This window comes from Mchenga conophoros, linkage group LG3 (genome assembly GCF_057382185.1).
Source record: "Mchenga conophoros isolate Kocher_MC1m ecotype Shallow Benthic linkage group LG3, M_conophoros_male_GT1.1, whole genome shotgun sequence".
In the NCBI taxonomy this organism is placed as follows: domain Eukaryota; kingdom Metazoa; phylum Chordata; class Actinopteri; order Cichliformes; family Cichlidae; genus Mchenga; species Mchenga conophoros.
In genome coordinates, this window is record NC_140528.1 from 7,468,563 (window position 1) to 7,486,616 (window position 18,054).

Here is an 18,054-nt window from a genome sequence, read left to right on the forward strand (position 1 = left end):
AAAAAGGCACATGGTCCGCTTGAACATTCGGGAAAGCTGAGGGAAACTAGGGCTCAAGTCTCTCAAAAATTGTCCAAGCTTGTCATGTTCATGTTTGCTGCAATGCAAACGCAGTGATGCAAATAAAAACATCGAGCCACAAATTACGGTGCGACCCTATAATTAGTCCGGGTTACCGGGGACTGTTGTTGCCGATGAACAGGTGTCGCTATGTGACTGCAGACTAAATTGGGCTGCATTGAGTTCATGACTTTTCTTTTATCCCGCCGCCTACGCATCACTGTGAGAGTTAATATGAGATCTCTCTCTGTGGAAAAATAACTTTAAATCCCACTGACGTGTGTATAAATCTATATACGTATAATGTCCCGCTGGGCAGCAACTTAAAAAAACAACTTTTTTTGAAGTGTTGTGAACGCAGCGCGCTGGGGCGAATGTCGGCGTTTGCCCAATAGAAAGGAGGAAGCCAGCCAGGCACAGGAAAGAAAGAAACACTCCAGGGCAACGCTGCTGGAACTTTGACTCATTGAGAAATGTTTCCCTGCTTGCATCAAGCCCGGCTGGTGTCCCCTGAGATCCATATCCCACCCTGATTGGTGGGATAATTCAGCTCCGCCCACAACACTGTAAAGTGTCATACATTATCAAACTAACATTACATTTTCATATTAAGGTGGGGCCAAAAACTATCGTCCTGCGGGCCGCAATTGGCCCGCGGGCCACGAGTTTGAGACCCCTGGTGTAGGAGGACACCTACTCTGTGTCTGGTTAAGTATAAGAGCCCTTTGTTAGGGGGACCGCTGGACTCTTAGCACCAGCTTTGGGGTCACAGGGTCACATCTGGAACACACACACACACACACACACACACACACACACACACACACACACACACACACACTATGCACAGACTGGTACTCTTTGTTCATACCTGTGTAAGACGTCATAATGAACTTGTGCATATTCATGTAAGCTCAATAAAGAGCAGTGTTACGAGGGAGCAGACGAGAGCGACTGAGGTCAAGTGAAGGAACGGCGCTGTCACAGTTCTCTCCCTCATCAATTGTCTGGTTCCAGCGGTGGGTCTGTGCTAGACGACCCATCACCAGCTTTTTCCACTGGTTACCAGTACGTGGTAGAATCCACTTCCAGATCTGGTTGTCTTTAAATCTGTGAATGGATTGGCTCCATCTTATCTCTCTTTAACAAAAGAATCCAAGTGGAGCCCTCAGGTCTGCAGATAAGCAGCTTCTGACCAGAACTAGACGTAAAAACAGAGGTGAGCTTTATCGATGGCTGCAGCCAAACTCTGGAACAGTCGCCCTTCACATCAGGTCGTCACCAACACTGGACATTTTTAAAAGCCGGTTGGAAACACATTTGTACTCTGTAGCTTTCAATCCTGACCAGTCTTTATAGTCATTACTGTGTATGTTTCCTATTTTCTCTCTACTCTGTGCAGCACTTTGGCTCAAGCTGTTTTTAAATGTGCTGATAAATAAATGTAGATTTCTTTGAATAAAACAGTGGAGCCGAGCTTTGAGCTCAGTGTGTAACAGTGTGTGTGTGAGAGCCATGTAATGTCCATGTGTGCATGCTGACTGTGCTGCTCTGACCCCCCTCCTCCTTTCAGGGTGGAGCCTGCTGGAGTCCGATGGTTGAGACCAGGTCTGAGGAAGTGTAAGTGTGTTTTTAATGGGATTCATGAAAACAAAGCAGCACACATTCAACCATCTTCATCATGTCAGGAGTCATCATCAAAGTGTCAATCAATGAACAGATGATGGATCAATAACTGCAGCTGGATTGTGTTTGTTCTCTCCATCAGATTCCTGTCAACTCACAATCGACACAAACACAGTGAACACAAAGCTCCAACTGTCTGACAACAACAGGAAGGTGACACGTGTGGAGGAGGTTCAGTCATATCCTGATCATCCAGACAGATTTGATGTTTTTAATTATCAGCTGCTGTGTAGAAATGGTCTGACTGGTCGCTGTTACTGGGAGGTCGAGTGGAGAGGAGACGTTTTTATATCAGTGAGTTACAGAAGCATCAGAAGGAAAGGAAACAGTTATGACTGTTTGTTTGGAGACAATGATCAGTCCTGGAGTCTGGAGTGCTATAATGATGGTCCTCGTTATGTCTGTCACAATAACAGACAAACATCCATCTCCTCCTCCTCCTCCTCCTCCTCTGTCTCTAACAGAGCAGCAGTGTATGTGGACTGTCCTGCTGGCACTCTGTCCTTCTACAGAGTCTCCTCTGACACTCTGATCCACCTCCACACCTTCAACACCACATTCACTCAAACTCTTTATCCTGGGTTTAGGTTCTGGTATCCTGGTGACTCAGTGTCCCTGTGCTGAGTGGAGTGTAAAGAGTGTCTCCTGTTACAGAAACACTCTGACTGTTGAACAGATAGTTCAGTCTGTACATGTCTGTCTCTTTCACTCACAAACACGTTTTCAGATTCATGGATTCAATCAGTTGATGTTTGAAACTCTTCTAAATGATTCCTTGTAAACTTCTTCAGTCACAAACAAACAGGAAGTGATGTCACATGTGTTCCTGTCCACACAGCAGAATGAGTCTATTGCTGACAGTGATGTACAAACAGAGTGAGCATTTCTGAGGCCCAAAATAAACTGAGTAGTTCACTGAATGAACAATGGACTGTGAGCTCAGTTCCTTCATCATTAGTATGGATTATATATGTATATGTATTATATTAGTATCATATATATCAGGTGCTGCTGCTTTCAGTCATTGTGCAAATGTGCTGTTTGTAAGCTTGTAAAGCTGCAGTCAGCTGAGACTGAAGAAGTCACCTGATCAGTGAGCAAACGTTTCTGAAAACGTCCAGATGAACAGAATCAACCTTTTGGGATCAGCCAGCAATGCAGCATCATTGTTGTTCAGCTTCAGAGGTTTGCAGGAATGAACTGATGACCAGAAACAGCTGCAAAGTCCAAGAAAATACCAGCTGGAGTTCAGCTGCATTTGAAGAAGTCAAAGAAAAGTAAGGATGGCAAAGGGCGACGTTTTCTTCCAAAGAGCTGCAAACATGGTCGACGCCTCATTAGAAGAATCATCTGGACATTTGTGAGGAACTCTAACCAAGAAAGCAACGTCACACAGATCCAACAGACAGTTTCCATGACTGCAAGTGTTGAGTGGAAAAATGCTACATTGCATTATTGCATCCTCTCACCACAGGAGGCGCTGTTGGCACCACTGATTGCTGATCAGCTGTTCTCTGATGATCCGATTGATACTGTGAATAACGGGACTCACTGAACTCTGTGACACAGTGAAGATTACAGAGTTTAACTTCACCCTTTAAGACTGACCACAGAACCAAGTCCGCCAGAGCTTTTGTTATATTTTTACATGCTGTGGAGCCATTTGTGGGAGCATTTCAAGTTGCTATACATCAATACAACTGTTATAGCCCTAATTTTAATAATATGTGTGCATTAAGTCCATAGTAACTACATAAACTGCAAAAAAAACCTCTGCTCATCCATCTCTGTGTGTATCAGGATACATTTGGTTCATAATACACAGAAAAATCAGAGTTATTACCTGTAATAAATGTGAAAGATTCCTGCAGTGATAACCAGGCAGGACTGAAACACATCCAAGCTGTCACCATGGTAACAGCACCGCCCATCCACAGGTGAGGGGAGGAGCAAAAAGAGGGACTTTGACCATTTTATACTAAAAACACTCAACTAATGTTTCTAATATGAAACAAATAAGCCCACATTAATGTGAGCGTTTATTAAATAATAATAATGATGATTTCCTCCTGATCTCATTTCCACAGCAGAGAAAACTGTGGTGTATATTGAGGTGGAGGGTGTGGTCTGTGGCTCAGGTGTAGAGTGAGGGTGGGGTGCACCACAGCAGCATGCTGGGACTGCTGAGGGTGGAGGAGGGAGTGATGATGACATCAGAGCTGCAGCACAGAGACCAGTGAACACACAGTCTGTTCATCTTTGCATAGATACAATATACAGCACAATATTGAATGACAGACACGCTGTGGGAGCTTCCACAGATACACTGACGTCAGCATCCAGAGTCCTCCTGCTGCTCCCCCCTCAGAGCCCCGTGATCAGCACCAACACATTCAGTTAGATGACAGAGTCCAGCTGCAGCTAGAATCAGCTCCCCTCTGTGAACAACAGCACAGCGTCAGTGTTTCACACTCAGTGAAAGGAGGAAACAGCAGAAGAACACCATGTGTGCTACGTTTCCCAGGACACACTACAAACTGCACAAATACAGAGCAGCACGTGGAAGGACCTGGAGCTGCATTTACAGAGCTGCAGACAGCGTGATGTCCTGTATGGACAGGTGGAAGGAAGCAAGTCCTCAGCTGGAACACTCGTGTTTGTCCACAGACAGGAAACACAGCAGGAAACTTCCTCACAGAAGTGCAGCTCATGGATAACACACTTCCTGTCAGTCAGAATGAGGCTGCAGCCAAACACAGAAAGGTGTTTTTGTCCAGATGAGCCCAGAGAAGAAACACGAGTGTTCACAGACATCAGAAGCTCAGAGAGGTGAAACATGAGGTTGGAGTCCTCGTCAGCATCCAGAAGAGCTGCTGTGAAACCCTGAGTACTCATGACAGACTCTGATGGCACAAACACATCATGATTCAAACAGAAAGACAAACATGGAGCTCCTGATCCTCCTGCATGAGAACAAGCTGACATGAGCGCTGTGTCTGAGAGTGTCTCCCTGTCACAGTGACAATAACACAGCTGCTGCTCACAGTCATTAAACTGACCTGAGGTCAGCTGTGCTCCTTACATATGAACCATGTGACCTCACATCAGTGCTGTGGATGACTGTAGTCATAGAAGAGTAGAGCTGTAGCAGGTGGTGTGAGGAGGAGGTGGTGTATTCTAGTTAACGCAGTACTGAAACACTCCAGCAGAGGGCGCTGTTAAGTCCTTATTGTAACACAGTTACTGTGTGCAGTTAGACTTCATACATAATCTGCACTTATTTCCATCAGACATGCTGTCAGTAAATGATTGGTTTCTATTGATTCTACTTCCTGTTGACTCGTTTGATGACAGTGAAACAATCACAGCTGATTGTGTGATGATGTAAACTGTCACTGTTACATTCAGTGTGTGTGACATAATGTTAGTGCAGGCTGATAACAGCCTGGTTCTGTTAGAAACACATGAACGTGTCCATAGATCAGTGTGTGTTTAACATGAGAGCTTCAGCCCTGCTGATGTGTTAAATAAAGACATGCAGGAAAACTGATGAGACTCTGAAATAACTCTTTATATTTATAATGTAACTCTGCATCAAAAGAACAACAAAGGATCCCAGACAGGTTTCTGTGAACAAAGACCATTTTGATGTTTCTGTGTTTCTAACACTTTGACATTATTAGTAAACAGACTGCAGTGAGCAGCATTTATAAAGAGCTTCTATATAAAGATATGACAGCTGTTTGACAAGTTTATCACTCTGTGTTTGGACCTGATCAGTCCAGCTGTTTACTTGAAACATGTTCATTTACCTGTTCTGTTATATTCATGTTCTTGTCTCTGTTGAAAACACATTTTAATGTCCCTCAGATTTTTCTCCCAGATGAATAAATATAAAAATGACACAAACTGACTGCAGCTACTTTTTGTCCTTTCTGTCAAAAACCTTCATGTGACTCATGAGAGACACGTTTCAGCTGTTTGTGACAGATCAGAGGCCAACAAGTCATTTATAACACTTTCCATCATTGTTTAAAGTTCTCAGTGTTTCTGTGTTGCTGCGTATAGGATCTCCCAGCATCATCACTGTGCTGTCCAATCATTGTGTGCGAGGTTACCCTTATAGTGCGATGTGTGTTTGCACAAAGAGAAGCATGTGTGTCAAATATAAATAAGCACAGAACAGAAACAGCTGCTCGTTTCTTCTGTTTAGAGTCAAGTTAGTGTTTTGTGTCTTTGTTTGAGGCCTGATGTCGAGCAGAGGTGTGTGTAACTGCACTGCTCTGTTATATGTGTGAAGTGTGTGCTTCTCTTCAGCATCATCTTTGTCACTGCTGATTCCTTTGTGTCATCATGTGTTGAGAAGAGAGAACAGTTATAACGGAGGAGCAAAAGGAAGCCCTGAAATCTGCATCAACAAGGAAGTGTTGGCTCACCAGTGATCCCAGCAGAGCCACTGGTTTGGCTCCAGTTGTTCTAGATTCAATGATGTTGTTGCTACAGATACATGTCAGCATCTTTATTGAATTTTATATGAAGCAGAAATGGTGTCATTAGGAGAAGAAGAGGAGAACAAGTCCGGCGAGGAGGCAGCAGCTCTTAAAGATGAAACAGCAGCTCAGCCCTGAGCTCAGAGAGCTGCACATGAAAAAGCTCCTCAAGCAGATCCTGTCAGAGGTTTGTCATCAACAGGAGGAACTGTTCACATCATAGGATGAAGATGCTGTCAGCTGGATGAAGAAGGTTATTTAATGCAAACGTTCACACTGAAGTCAAATTGTTGTCGTGTTGAACAGATTCATGTACTGATCGTCTCCAGAATGTTAGAAGAGCTTCAATGAATCATTAGAAACAACTTACAGCTGCACAGCTGTGTCAAACACATCTGTGTGTCATTGTGGGATTGTTGTGTTTCTACATGTGACACACGTCTAAAACATGCACACAATCTGAACACAAACAGGGACTCATGTGTTCCCACAGCCAGATGCTGAGAGCCATTTCCTTGTAGTCCTGTGTCTACATACATGAACCATTAGATGTTATTGGAATGATTGTCAGCTCTGATAGTTTCATGTGTGTTTAGCTGGACGCTGTTTGATCCTCGACATGTTTAAAGGTGTCCAGTCCTGAGACACTGGGGCTGGAAACAGCTGTGATGTCATTGGACTGTCACACAGACAGAAGTGCATGAAGTGAGCAGCCGAGGAGCCGCTGATGTTTTGGATTCAACAGCATTTGAAAGGTCGACACAGACACATTTGCACACAGAAAGCTGAATCTGTCATATGCCACAGTGAACTCACTGTTCAGTGTTTTTCAGGAAGCTTCTTAACTGCCTCTGCTGCCAAACAAGCAGCTGATGTCCTTGAGAAGAAGCTGAAGAAGTCTTCAACAACAAATACAGGAAGTGGACTTTCAAATACTAGATTCACTTTAGACTCACAGAGAAATGACTCAACCAGCTGTGTTTGACTATATGAAAGCTCAGTGTGTGTCTGCACACAGACTGTTGTGTTGGACTGTTATTCAGTTGTCTGCTGAATGTTTTCAAATGTCTGCATCTCAGCTGTGATGAGGCTGGGGGTCATGGGAGGCCACCGTAGCAGCCTCTTCAACATCATGACATCATCATAAATGCTGCTGGACTGTCTGATGGGCTGACGGTGAAAAAGCCGTCGGGAAGGAAACAGAAGACATTTCAGAGGCTGCAGCAGATTTCTTTGATTCGGGGCCTTTTTCAGCTTTATTGGACAGAGCAGTGAAGATAAGTGACAGCAAAGCAGAGAGAAAGGGGGCGTGGCCCGGGTCAAAGCCAGGCCAGCTGCTCTCCACCTCGTGGTCACCTGCTCATCCTAGTGAGCTCCACCAGCAGCCCTTTCACACACTTTACACTGTCAAACACTGTGTGTGGACCTCAGCTAACAACAGGCTACATTTAAGTCTGGACTACATGCTTTTATATTGTTTTTATTCCATCAGCAGCTCAACATCATGAGCAGCTTTGACATAAAGACATCAAACTCAAGCTGACTTTAAACTACTTTTAATACAGGGGCTCAAAAACAACAACATCTTTATTATATATCAGGACACAAAGTCATTTCATCTCAAAGGGAAACAGCTTTATTTGGAATAACCAGCACTATCAACTGGTTTGGGATCTCCACCAGTTTCATGTCTTTGCAGCTTCTCCAACAAAGTTCCTGTAAAATCAGCATGTTTGTCTTTATTGGTTTGATAGTGATTGATTATTCAGTCCCAATCTGCTGTCATCTAAAGAACAAAATGATGTTTCTATGAGTCACAAAGCTCCAGATGTTGTCGGCTTCACAAAGAAAACAAAGAACTTAAACACAAAGTGTTTGGAGCCAAAATGTTCCCAAGCTGCTCTTTTTGAAATGGCAGAGGTACAGTGGTGTCTAACAGCACACTGTGGAAGGCAAACATGTTATTGTTGGATGAAACTTCATGAATCCTTTGTAGATTTGAGCTGTTGGAGCCTTTCTTTTCTCTTCAGGTGTACAGATGCTGAGGAGGCAGGTGAAGCAGGTGGAGCTGTTGTGATGCTGCAGAGGGTGTGTCTTAGTAACTCTGTGAGGCAGAACTGGATCCAACATTGTGGATGTGTTGATGTTGGAGCCATTAAGAGTCTCTGGCCACACTGTAGGATTTCCCTTTGATCCACTGTGGGGGCATTTTGGAGTCTGTCAGTGAAACTCTTGATGTTTGTGTTTGACTCCAGTTTATAGAAACAGAGAAATGTGTCATGCTTTTGTTCGGCCTCCACAAATACACACATTTGTTCATTGGTTGGACTTTTTGGAAGGAGACACATTGAAAACCATGTTAATAAGATCTTGTTGTTTCCTGTGGATCCGACACAGAGAGTGGACTTCAGACAGAAAGCGTGGAAGAGATTTTAGAGGCCGTGTGTGGCAACAGGAAGTTTCTGTGTGTTTGCTGATCTTACATGTGGAAAACAACACGTGATGTTTGTGAAGTTCTACAATGATCATTGTTCTCACAGCATTTTGAGTGGGAACAGTTCAAACTGGGAGTAGTGGGAGTTATTTACTGATTGAAACAAGCTGAATGTTTCTGTGACGATGAAGATCAGCAGCTCAGCTGATCAATGAACTGACATCTATCAGTCGTTTCATGAGATGAAGTCATCAGCAGACATTTGTTCTGACTGTGTGATGAATGTCAGAACGTCAGGGCTCTGCTTTAGTCACTGCTTGATGATCATTGGCTCATTGTTGAATCCAGGGCCCAGTCTGACCTCTGACCTTTGCTGCAGGTCTTCTGTGTTATCTCCACTTTCATGTCTGATCTTCTACTTGTAGTCCTGTGTCTATATATACAGTGGCTTTCAAAAGTATTCGGCCCCCTTGAACTTTCCCACATTTTGTCACATTACAGCCACAAACATGAATCAATGTTATTGGACTTCCAGGTGAAAGACCAACACAAAGTGGTGCACACGTGAGAAGTGGAACGAAAATCATACATGATTCCAAACATTTTTTACAAATAAATAACTGCAAAGTGGGGTGTGCGTAATTATTCAGCCCCCTGAGTCAACACTTTGTAGAACCAGCTTTTGCTGCAGTTCCAGCTGCCAGTCTTTTAGGGTCTGTCTCTGCCAGCTTTGCACATCTACAGACTGAAATCTTTGCCCATTCTTCTTTGCAAAACAGCTCCAGCTCAGTCAGATTAGATGGACAGCGTTTGTGAACAGCAGAAATTGAAATTGAAATTGCAGTGAAGTCAGCTAGAAACTTACAGTGACGTGGACATCATGCAAAGACTGCCAGACTCTGTAATACTGCAAATGATCAGTGACTCAGGTTAACACTAAACTTTAAACGGCACCTCTGTGTCTCTGTGTGCTGAACATCTAGGATTGAGTCAGGCTGCATCAGCTGAAGCTGTTATTTGTATATATCAGTATTTTTTTATTCAGGTGTGGGGAAAATACGTAAGACTGCAGTGAAGCGATGCACCAGATGAATCCCTGGCCAAAGGTATCGTACTCAAATCAGACTACTGATCCAGCCACATCAGCCTTTTGTGAGGTCTGTTTAAAGTAGACTAAAAGTGAACTGCAGGTTCCTGAGAGGTGGACTGTGAGCACAGAAACACATGTTCATACATACAGCTGCAGCAAACTTACATTAATTTTAAATAGATTTGTTACTCTGATGTCTGTCTCTGTGTTAGTCCTCTGACAGACTGGTGACCTGTCCAGGTGTGCTCTACCTACTACTGGGACAGGTTCCAGCCTCTGTAATAGAAATGTTCTGTTATTCTCATTTAAAGTGTTTAAGTGCTTATGCATATGCTTAGTTGTGACACTGTTACTGTTCAGTGAAAGTTGCTATAACTAGATGAACTTACTTCAGCAGTTTGAGAAAACAACTCCCTTTACAGGTGCTGATAAGGCCAAGGGCACAAAACAGCACAACCATTGATGCGTTAGGTTTCATAGCGAGACACGTGAAGTGTGGTAGGATCAGTTTGTAACTTCCTCCCTCTTCCTTGGAAGGCGTAAAGGAGGAGGAGCACGACTTCTGTGGCAGCGCTGACATGACTGAACTGTGATGTTTGATGTGTGTTGGCGCAGTAATAAATAGCTTGATCACAGCTCTTTCTGTGTTGCAGACTTTATTTAAAAAATTCCACGAACCCCCCCCCCCCCCCCCCCCCCCCCACTGTGAACCTGAATTGAATATTCAGAAGACATTTGTTTAAATAGTTCTACAAATCTGAGCTGTTGGTGTGTCCTTGGATTGTGTGGTAATAATATTAGAGCCTGCAATCTTTCTTACTGGATCTCTACTATGAGTCATGTTACCTGAGATTAGTTCTATGTTTACCTGTCAGCCTGGACGAATGTGCTGTGTGAAGAATGTAAATGACATCAGATCTGAACTGCTTACATCTAAGGAGCCTGTTCATATTTAATTGTAATATGAACCAATGATTTTCTGATTGATTGCTGATATATACAGTGGGGCAAAAAAGTATTTAGTCAGCCACCGATTGTCATCATTTTAGGTGGGGGAACTTGCACAGAGGTCAGTAATTTGCACCAGAGGTACACGTCAACTGTGAGAGACAGAATGTGAAAAAAAAAAAATCCATGAATCCACATGGTAGGATTTGTAAAGAATTTATTGGTAAATCAGGGTGGAAAATAAGTATTTGGTCAATAACAAAAATACAACTCAATACTTTGTAACATAACCTTTGTTGGCAATAACAGAGGTCAAACGTTTACTATAGGTCTTTACCAGGTTTGCACACACAGTAGCTGGTATTTTGGCCCATTCCTCCATGCAGATCTTCTCGAGAGCAGTGATGTTTTGGGGCTGTCGCCGAGCAACACGGACTTTCAACTCCCGCCACAGATTTTCTATGGGGTTGAGGTCTGGAGACTGGCTAGGCCACTGCAGGACTTTCAAATGCTTCTTACGGAGCCACTCCTTTGTTGCCCGGGCGGTGTGTTTTGGATCATTGTCATGTTGGAAGACCCAGCCTCGTTTCATCTTCAAAGTTCTCACTGATGGAAGGAGGTTTTGGCTCAAAATCTCACGATACATGGCCCCATTCATTCTGTCCTTAACACGGATCAGTCGTCCTGTCCCCTTGGCAGAAAAACAGCCCCATAGCATGATGTTTCCACCCCCATGCTTCACAGTAGGTATGGTGTTCTTGGGATGCAACTCAGTATTCTTCGTCCTCCAAACACGACGAGTTGAGTTTATACCAAAAAGTTCTACTTTGGTTTCATCTGACCACATGACATTCTCCCAATCCTCTGCTGTATCATCCATGTGCTCTCTGGCAAACTTCAGACGGGCCTGGACATGCACTGGCTTCAGCAGCGGAACACGTCTGGCACTGCGGGATTTGATTCCCTGCCGTTGTAGTGTGTTACTGATGGTGACCTTTGTTACTTTGGTCCCAGCTCTCTGCAGGTCATTCACCAGGTCCCCCCGTGTGGTTCTGGGATCTTTGCTCACCGTTCTCATGATCATTTTGACCCCACGGGATGAGATCTTGCGTGGAGCCCCAGATCGTGGGAGATTATCAGTGGTCTTGTATGTCTTCCATTTTCTGATGATTGCTCCCACAGTTGATTTTTTCACACCAAGCTGCTTGCCTATTGTAGATTCACTCTTCCCAGTCTGGTGCAGGTCTACAATACTTTTCCTGGTGTCCTTCGAGAGCTCTTTGGTCTTGGCCATGGCGGAGTTTGGAGTCTGACTGTTTGAGGTAGTGATGGCCCGCTTGAAGCTGACGCTCCGGAGCGTGTGTCGAAAAAAACAACACACTGGTTCAGAAGCACTGTGTCGAGGCTTGCTTCGTTTGGCAAAAGTCACGTGACCAGTGACGTCCAAAGCTTCATTACGCACGTAACTGCTTTGGTACCTGATTCAAACGGATATAAGGAAGTGAATCATCCACGGGATTCGTGGAGTGTGTTGATGGTGACAGAGAGCGAAGAGGTGATCATTCCACTGACAGATATGGAGCCAGCGAGGAAGAGAGGACGTTCTGGCGTGTGGGAATATTTTGAGTTGATTTTGCTCAATTTATTTTATCTGCCGAAGTGAAAAACCTGAAATGTCCAAAATCATGTTTTCATAATGTAAATATCATTACAGCATATGACTTCAGGAACACTTCCATGTGAATTAAAGCTAATGAAGACTACAAAAATGTATTTGACACTATACGTACATTACATTGCTACAGTTTAGAAAATCATTTTGTTTATTGTTGTTAGGTGATAGTCTGCAGGACCCAGGAATACCTGCATATCTACCAGCTTGCAGTGTAGTTCCTGCACTCCACAGCCTCTTCTGTTCCATGCAAGTGGATTTTCTCCAGGGCAGGAGAAACTATTTCTAAGAAAAGAAACAGACTCAGCCAGCGCACAGTAACACTAATCCTCTTTTTAAATGTAAATAACAAAAGGGCTACCTTACATAGATCATGTTTTTACTTTGCAAGTTCTTGATTAGGGGTGGGTTTTGATTATCGCCTTTCTGATTACAATCCATGCTAAATTGAATAAAGTGATATTGATTCATTAAAATCCTGTGTCGATTTGTAAATTAACGTTATTATGCCTGAAACGCCAGCATCTCAGGTTAAACCTCACAACATGTCGTCAAACACCATGCAGCTAAAACAGTAACTGGGAGCAGGTTTACGGATTCTGCATACAAACGTGAACACAGAGCGCGGACCCGACGCGTCAGAGTCAGATTTTGGTGTGTCGTCGGGTCCGCGCTGTGTTTGCCTCTTTTTTTTCCGCTGGCTTCTGCAGCTGCAGGTTTCATAACTCTCTGTTTACATCTCTAATTAAGTCTCACATGTGTCAGCTTTCTTTTAATAGATACGAAATTATGGATATATACTGTTAAATGATCAGACTTGTAATATTTCTGACTGAGGCAAAACTTTCCAGATTCCAATCAAATCGGATCCTGTATCGAATCAAAATGATTCTACAAATCAGTGACGATGCAGCCGTACTCAGCTTCCTAAGCATTTTCCCTTTCCAGTTCACAATCAATCCCACCCCTAGGTCAAAAATATGTATAGGACAATTGGCCTCATCTAATATTTTGTATGAACCTGTCCAGCTGTCCAGTGATTAAACGACAAGTAGATGGAGGCAGGACTCCACAGCAGGGGCATACTCCATAATGTGCTGTGCAGTCTCATATGTATATTATATATATTGCTCACTTATTGTATTTACCAACATCAAGGAGTTATGAGCAGAGAAAGGCCACCATAGTGCATGTTTAAATAGGGAAAGTTTATTGATCAAAATGTATTACGCAGATACGCATTACATTTTTTTCAGCCCCCCAATCGAGAAAACAAAACCAATTACATGTTCAAAGCAACGGAACGGTGGCCCAATATCAGAGAGAACTCCACTCTTGAGTGAGCAGCGATGATTGAGCAGTCCGTTTTATTTTGCAGATTCAAGCTGCTCTTCAAAGTTTTCACCACCAGATGTCACCGGAGAGGACTGTGTTGAAAAGCTTCGAGTAATGAACCGTTTTTCAATACAAGCTTCAGTGCTTCGGAAAGCTTCATTTGGCCATCACTAGTTTGAGGCTGTGGACAGGTGTCTTTTATACAGATGATGAGTTCAAACAGGTGCCATTCATACAGGTAACGAGTGGGGGACAGAAAAGCTTCTTAGAGAAGACGTTACAGGTCTGTGAGAGCCAGAGATTTTCCTTGTTTGAGGTGACCAAATACTTATTTTCCACCCTGATTTACGAATAAATTCTTTACAAATCCTACCATGTGAATTCATGGATTTTTTTTCCACATTCTGTCTCTCACAGTTGAAGTGTACCTCTGGTGCAAATTACTGACCTCTGTCATCATTTTAAGTGGGGGAACTTGCACAATCGGTGGCTGACTAAATACTTTTTTGCCCCACTGTATGTATGTATATATATATATATATATATATATATATATATATATATTTATTTATTTATTTATTTATTTTTTTTTTTACATACATAGTTTTTTGTTGCCTTATGGTTCCAAGCGCTGTCACCAATCTTTGCATTTTGTTATTATCTCATGACACTTGTTTAATCAGCTACCATCTCTCCTGTGGACTTTTTAATGTCTACAGTCTCAGACCAACACAGCCCTGCCCTTCCCATATTAGATTCTTGATGAATGTGTGTTGTTGTTATTCAGCCTGGTTCAATGTGCCCCTTTTTAACTTTGAGCACCCGCCCCTTTAAACCTCTCTGCACAGCCCTGCACTGAACTCACTATCTTCTCCCTCTAACAGCCTCCACATGTTCTCACTGTAATTTCCCCTCATGAATGAATTTATGCTGCACTAATGTGAATGTTTGCAGGGAAATCAAACGCATTTCACACGCAGTACTCGAGCTGACTTACCTTTGTTTGAATGACGACTTGTACGCGCTGACTCCACAGATAAGGTACGAAAATATATCAGGCTACGTCTTCAGGGTTTCTACTCCACGGCCGTATTTCATACGGGTCCACATTTCCACTGCACGCAATTTTCTGCAAGTACCGCCGCTTCGCCTCTGGACGCAATCGGTCTCTATACAGTCCGTTCTCTTTTGAGCTGCTTTTAAGCATCTTGTAATCGTCGTTCCAACACAGTGTGTTTGTTTTGATTCGTAGACCTCGAAAATGGTGCCGCGCTCCCACAATGCATTGCGGCGTGACGTCAACTCCAAAGCCCTATAGAACATGTTCTTTTTCATTGTCAAAATTATCAGGAATAAAGAAGAAAACTGATTCAAAACCTGTGGAACCTGCCAAAAAACAAGTTTTACTGCAAAGGATTTCTAGATGTGAAGGTTTTGTGGCTTTTTTCAGTTTCTAAAACAAACTCATTTGTACAGAAGGATATGAGGATGTATATGTCCGGTGGTGGGTTTTTTTCTTCTTGATTTAATGTATTCATTTATCTCTTCACTTAATCTTTCTTTATGTTTTTTTTTTTTTGATTTGGCATGAGCGATTTCCGGTCCTCACTCCAAGCCAGTTGGTGGCGGTAATGCACCACATGTTCTATCACAGCTGCGTCCGAGAGGACAGGAAACGTCTGTATGCGTCTGCAAACCAGGTAACTACACTCAGCTGAGCCTCTCTGCTAGTCGTTATTAGTTGGAGGGTTTTGCGTCACTTTCTCTCGGCTTGATAAAGGGCTGTATAGAAATCTCTGGTACGTAACACGTAACGTCATTTTTAGGGAGCGTCGCAGAGAAGTGAGGCTGTTTCTTTGTTTTTGTCGAGTTTTGATTGAAGACATGTTTCCAGTCCGTTTTTTACTCGTTTGTTTTTTCATTAATAACTTTACATTATCACAGAGAACAAGAAGGCGCTTTGTTTGTCACATTCACCTTATGTCTGTGAAGGTTCTCAGTCATCCAGGTCATCGTAGTCAAAGGAGCTTGCAAAGAAAAGCGTCTGGACTTCTTTAAGTTACTTGAAGACGTTTCACCTCTCATCCGAGAAGCTTCTTCAGTTCTAAGGTCAAATGGTGGAGAGTCCCAGATATAAACCTAGTGGGAGTGACCCCCCAAAGAGGGACAAAAGGACCCCCTGATGATCCTCTAATCACCTGAGCCAAGGTGGGAAACTGGGTGTGGGTCCCAATCAGCCAGAGTTTCGGGTGAGTTCATTGTGAAACCTGGCCCCACCTTATCATGCGAATTCCTGAGGTCAGATGGCCCAGGATGTGAGTGGGCGTTAAGGCGTCTGGGAAGGATCTCAAAACTGGATTATAGATGGCAGAGAGTTGGTGTCGTAAACCCCGCCTCTGTTCAAAGATGGTCGCTCACAGTGGACATAGATGCTTCTTTCACTCCTCTTTCAAACCATCTGTCCTCTCTGTCCAAAATGTGAACATTGGCATCCTCAAAGAGTGTCCTTTATCCTTAAGATGCAGATGGACTGCTGAGTCTTGTCCTGTGGAGGTGGCTCTTCTATGTTGGGCCATGCGCTTGTGAAGTGGCAGCCACTTGGCAGCCACAGTGATAAATGGCTGAGATGGCTGCAGCTGTACGTGTGAGGTACCTACATGTTTCAAGATGAATTTGCAGAGATGTCATGTTTGGTGCTTACAGACATCACACTGCATTTTGTGATTTCGTAGCTATTGTGATATTTCGTAGCTTCCCATGATCACCGTGACAGTCATTCATTTTAACATAACCTTTCTATTCCTTTCAGGGATCCTCATTTTTTTGGTGAGGAAGATCAGCAGCTGTGTCGACAGGCAACAGGTAACGGCATGCTTTTCTGTTAGTACTGTAGACCTTGGTCTGGTGCTCTTTTTTAGTTTAACACAGTATTTTCATTTGCCGAAGTGTAAAAAGCTTGTTCCAGGAGAAACAAACTTTAGTGAGTTCTGCAAAATGATTCCCACCATTGCACACTCTGTCAGCCTCCAGTGTGCCCTTTTTTTGTCCTTTAACTGAAGAAAGTCGGTAGTCAGAACATATGAGATAAGTGAGATCCTCATTTTGCCTGCTTATTTCAAGATACAACATTTTCACAAACTGCTGTAGGATAACCTTGCTATTTGTCTTTTCCAACACTTCTACATTCATCCATATTTCCTTGTCTGCTTCTTTCCAGGTGAAAAGTACCTGAAATGGGTGAAAGATTTTGTTTCCAAAAACAAAAGCATGTGCGTTCACCTGAAGAAGCCAAGTGGTGCTGACCTGTGGATAGAAGAGCTTGAGAACACCAAATACAACGGGGATGATGATGAAGTTAACGCCTGGGGAAAATTCTACCTTCCCGAGATTGTAAAAATGCAGGTTATTGGTGTGGTAAAGGGCACCTCATGTCCATGTGACGAGCTTGTGCTGATGACGCGTGAGGACAAAAAGCTGTACGGCTATGACGGAGAGGAGCTGCATCTGGTGGCTTCCAGTTTCCTGGAACTATGTGACAAAACGATAGAGTATCCAGCATCCAAGCGCTACTACAATGGAGAGGCCTTCAAAGATATGGTGAGAAGTTAGACTGCTAAGAATAAGACTGGGGATGCCTAGTGTTAGAGATCAATCACCTGAGCTTTTCTTTGTATTGTTGTGTGTTCTGTTTACACTGAGGAGGACTGGAAAAAAGTTAAGATGAGTGATGTGGGGAGGAAACTGCAGGAAGAACATAAAAAGCTGGTAAATGAAACCCAGTCAGCGTTCGTCAGCCTAATATCATAGGTGGGTATTGGAGCTGAGTATCATCACTGATTTCTAGAACCTGTTCAATTCCAATTCACAAGGTCCCAATTAGATTCCATTTAATTCTTACTCAGAGAGTCAGAAACATTATAATTCTGATCATTTATCAGTACTGACACTTGTGAAACTTCATCAGAGGTGTGAGCATCACAGCAGATGCTTTTGTGTCAAAGTAACTGAGGATAAAACACAAAACCATGAAGCAGATTTTCCTGGCCTAGCTTTTTACAGTAGATAACCTTAAAAATATTATTCTGCAGTAGAACAAAAGCAGACGAGAACCACGACTCAACAAATGTACATTGGCTGATGCTGCTGAAGTGATTCAGAGGTTTTAATAAGAGGTTTTAATAGAGACACAGCAGAGCATTTTGCAGTTTCACTTAATTTGAAAAAAATAAATAAAATTTGGTATTGAACAGCAGAAATGAGGCTGTCTTGTCGGAAGTCATTAAAAAAAATGGCTGTAAACAACGGTAGACTGCTTCATAACAAGCAAGCGAATAATGCC

The 18,054-nt window shown here is 43.1% G+C and overlaps 1 protein-coding gene across 4 annotated transcripts in view; it reads left to right on the top strand.

The window, feature by feature from the left end:
* LOC146577125 (protein NLRC3-like) overlaps window positions 1-18,054 on the top strand; it is a 308,589-nt gene that overhangs the window by 188,523 nt on the left and 102,012 nt on the right. The window contains exons 5-6 of one of the 4 annotated variants that reach the window (XM_085268099.1): window positions 1,634-1,680; window positions 1,829-2,738. The exons of the other annotated variants lie outside the window; for them this stretch is intronic. Of the exons in view, the coding sequence (XP_085124225.1) occupies window positions 1,634-1,680; window positions 1,829-2,370 (589 nt within the window). The 3' untranslated portion in view covers window positions 2,371-2,738. Of the gene's footprint in view, window positions 1-1,633; window positions 1,681-1,828; window positions 2,739-18,054 lie in introns of those variants that run through there. 4 annotated transcript variants of the gene reach the window in all.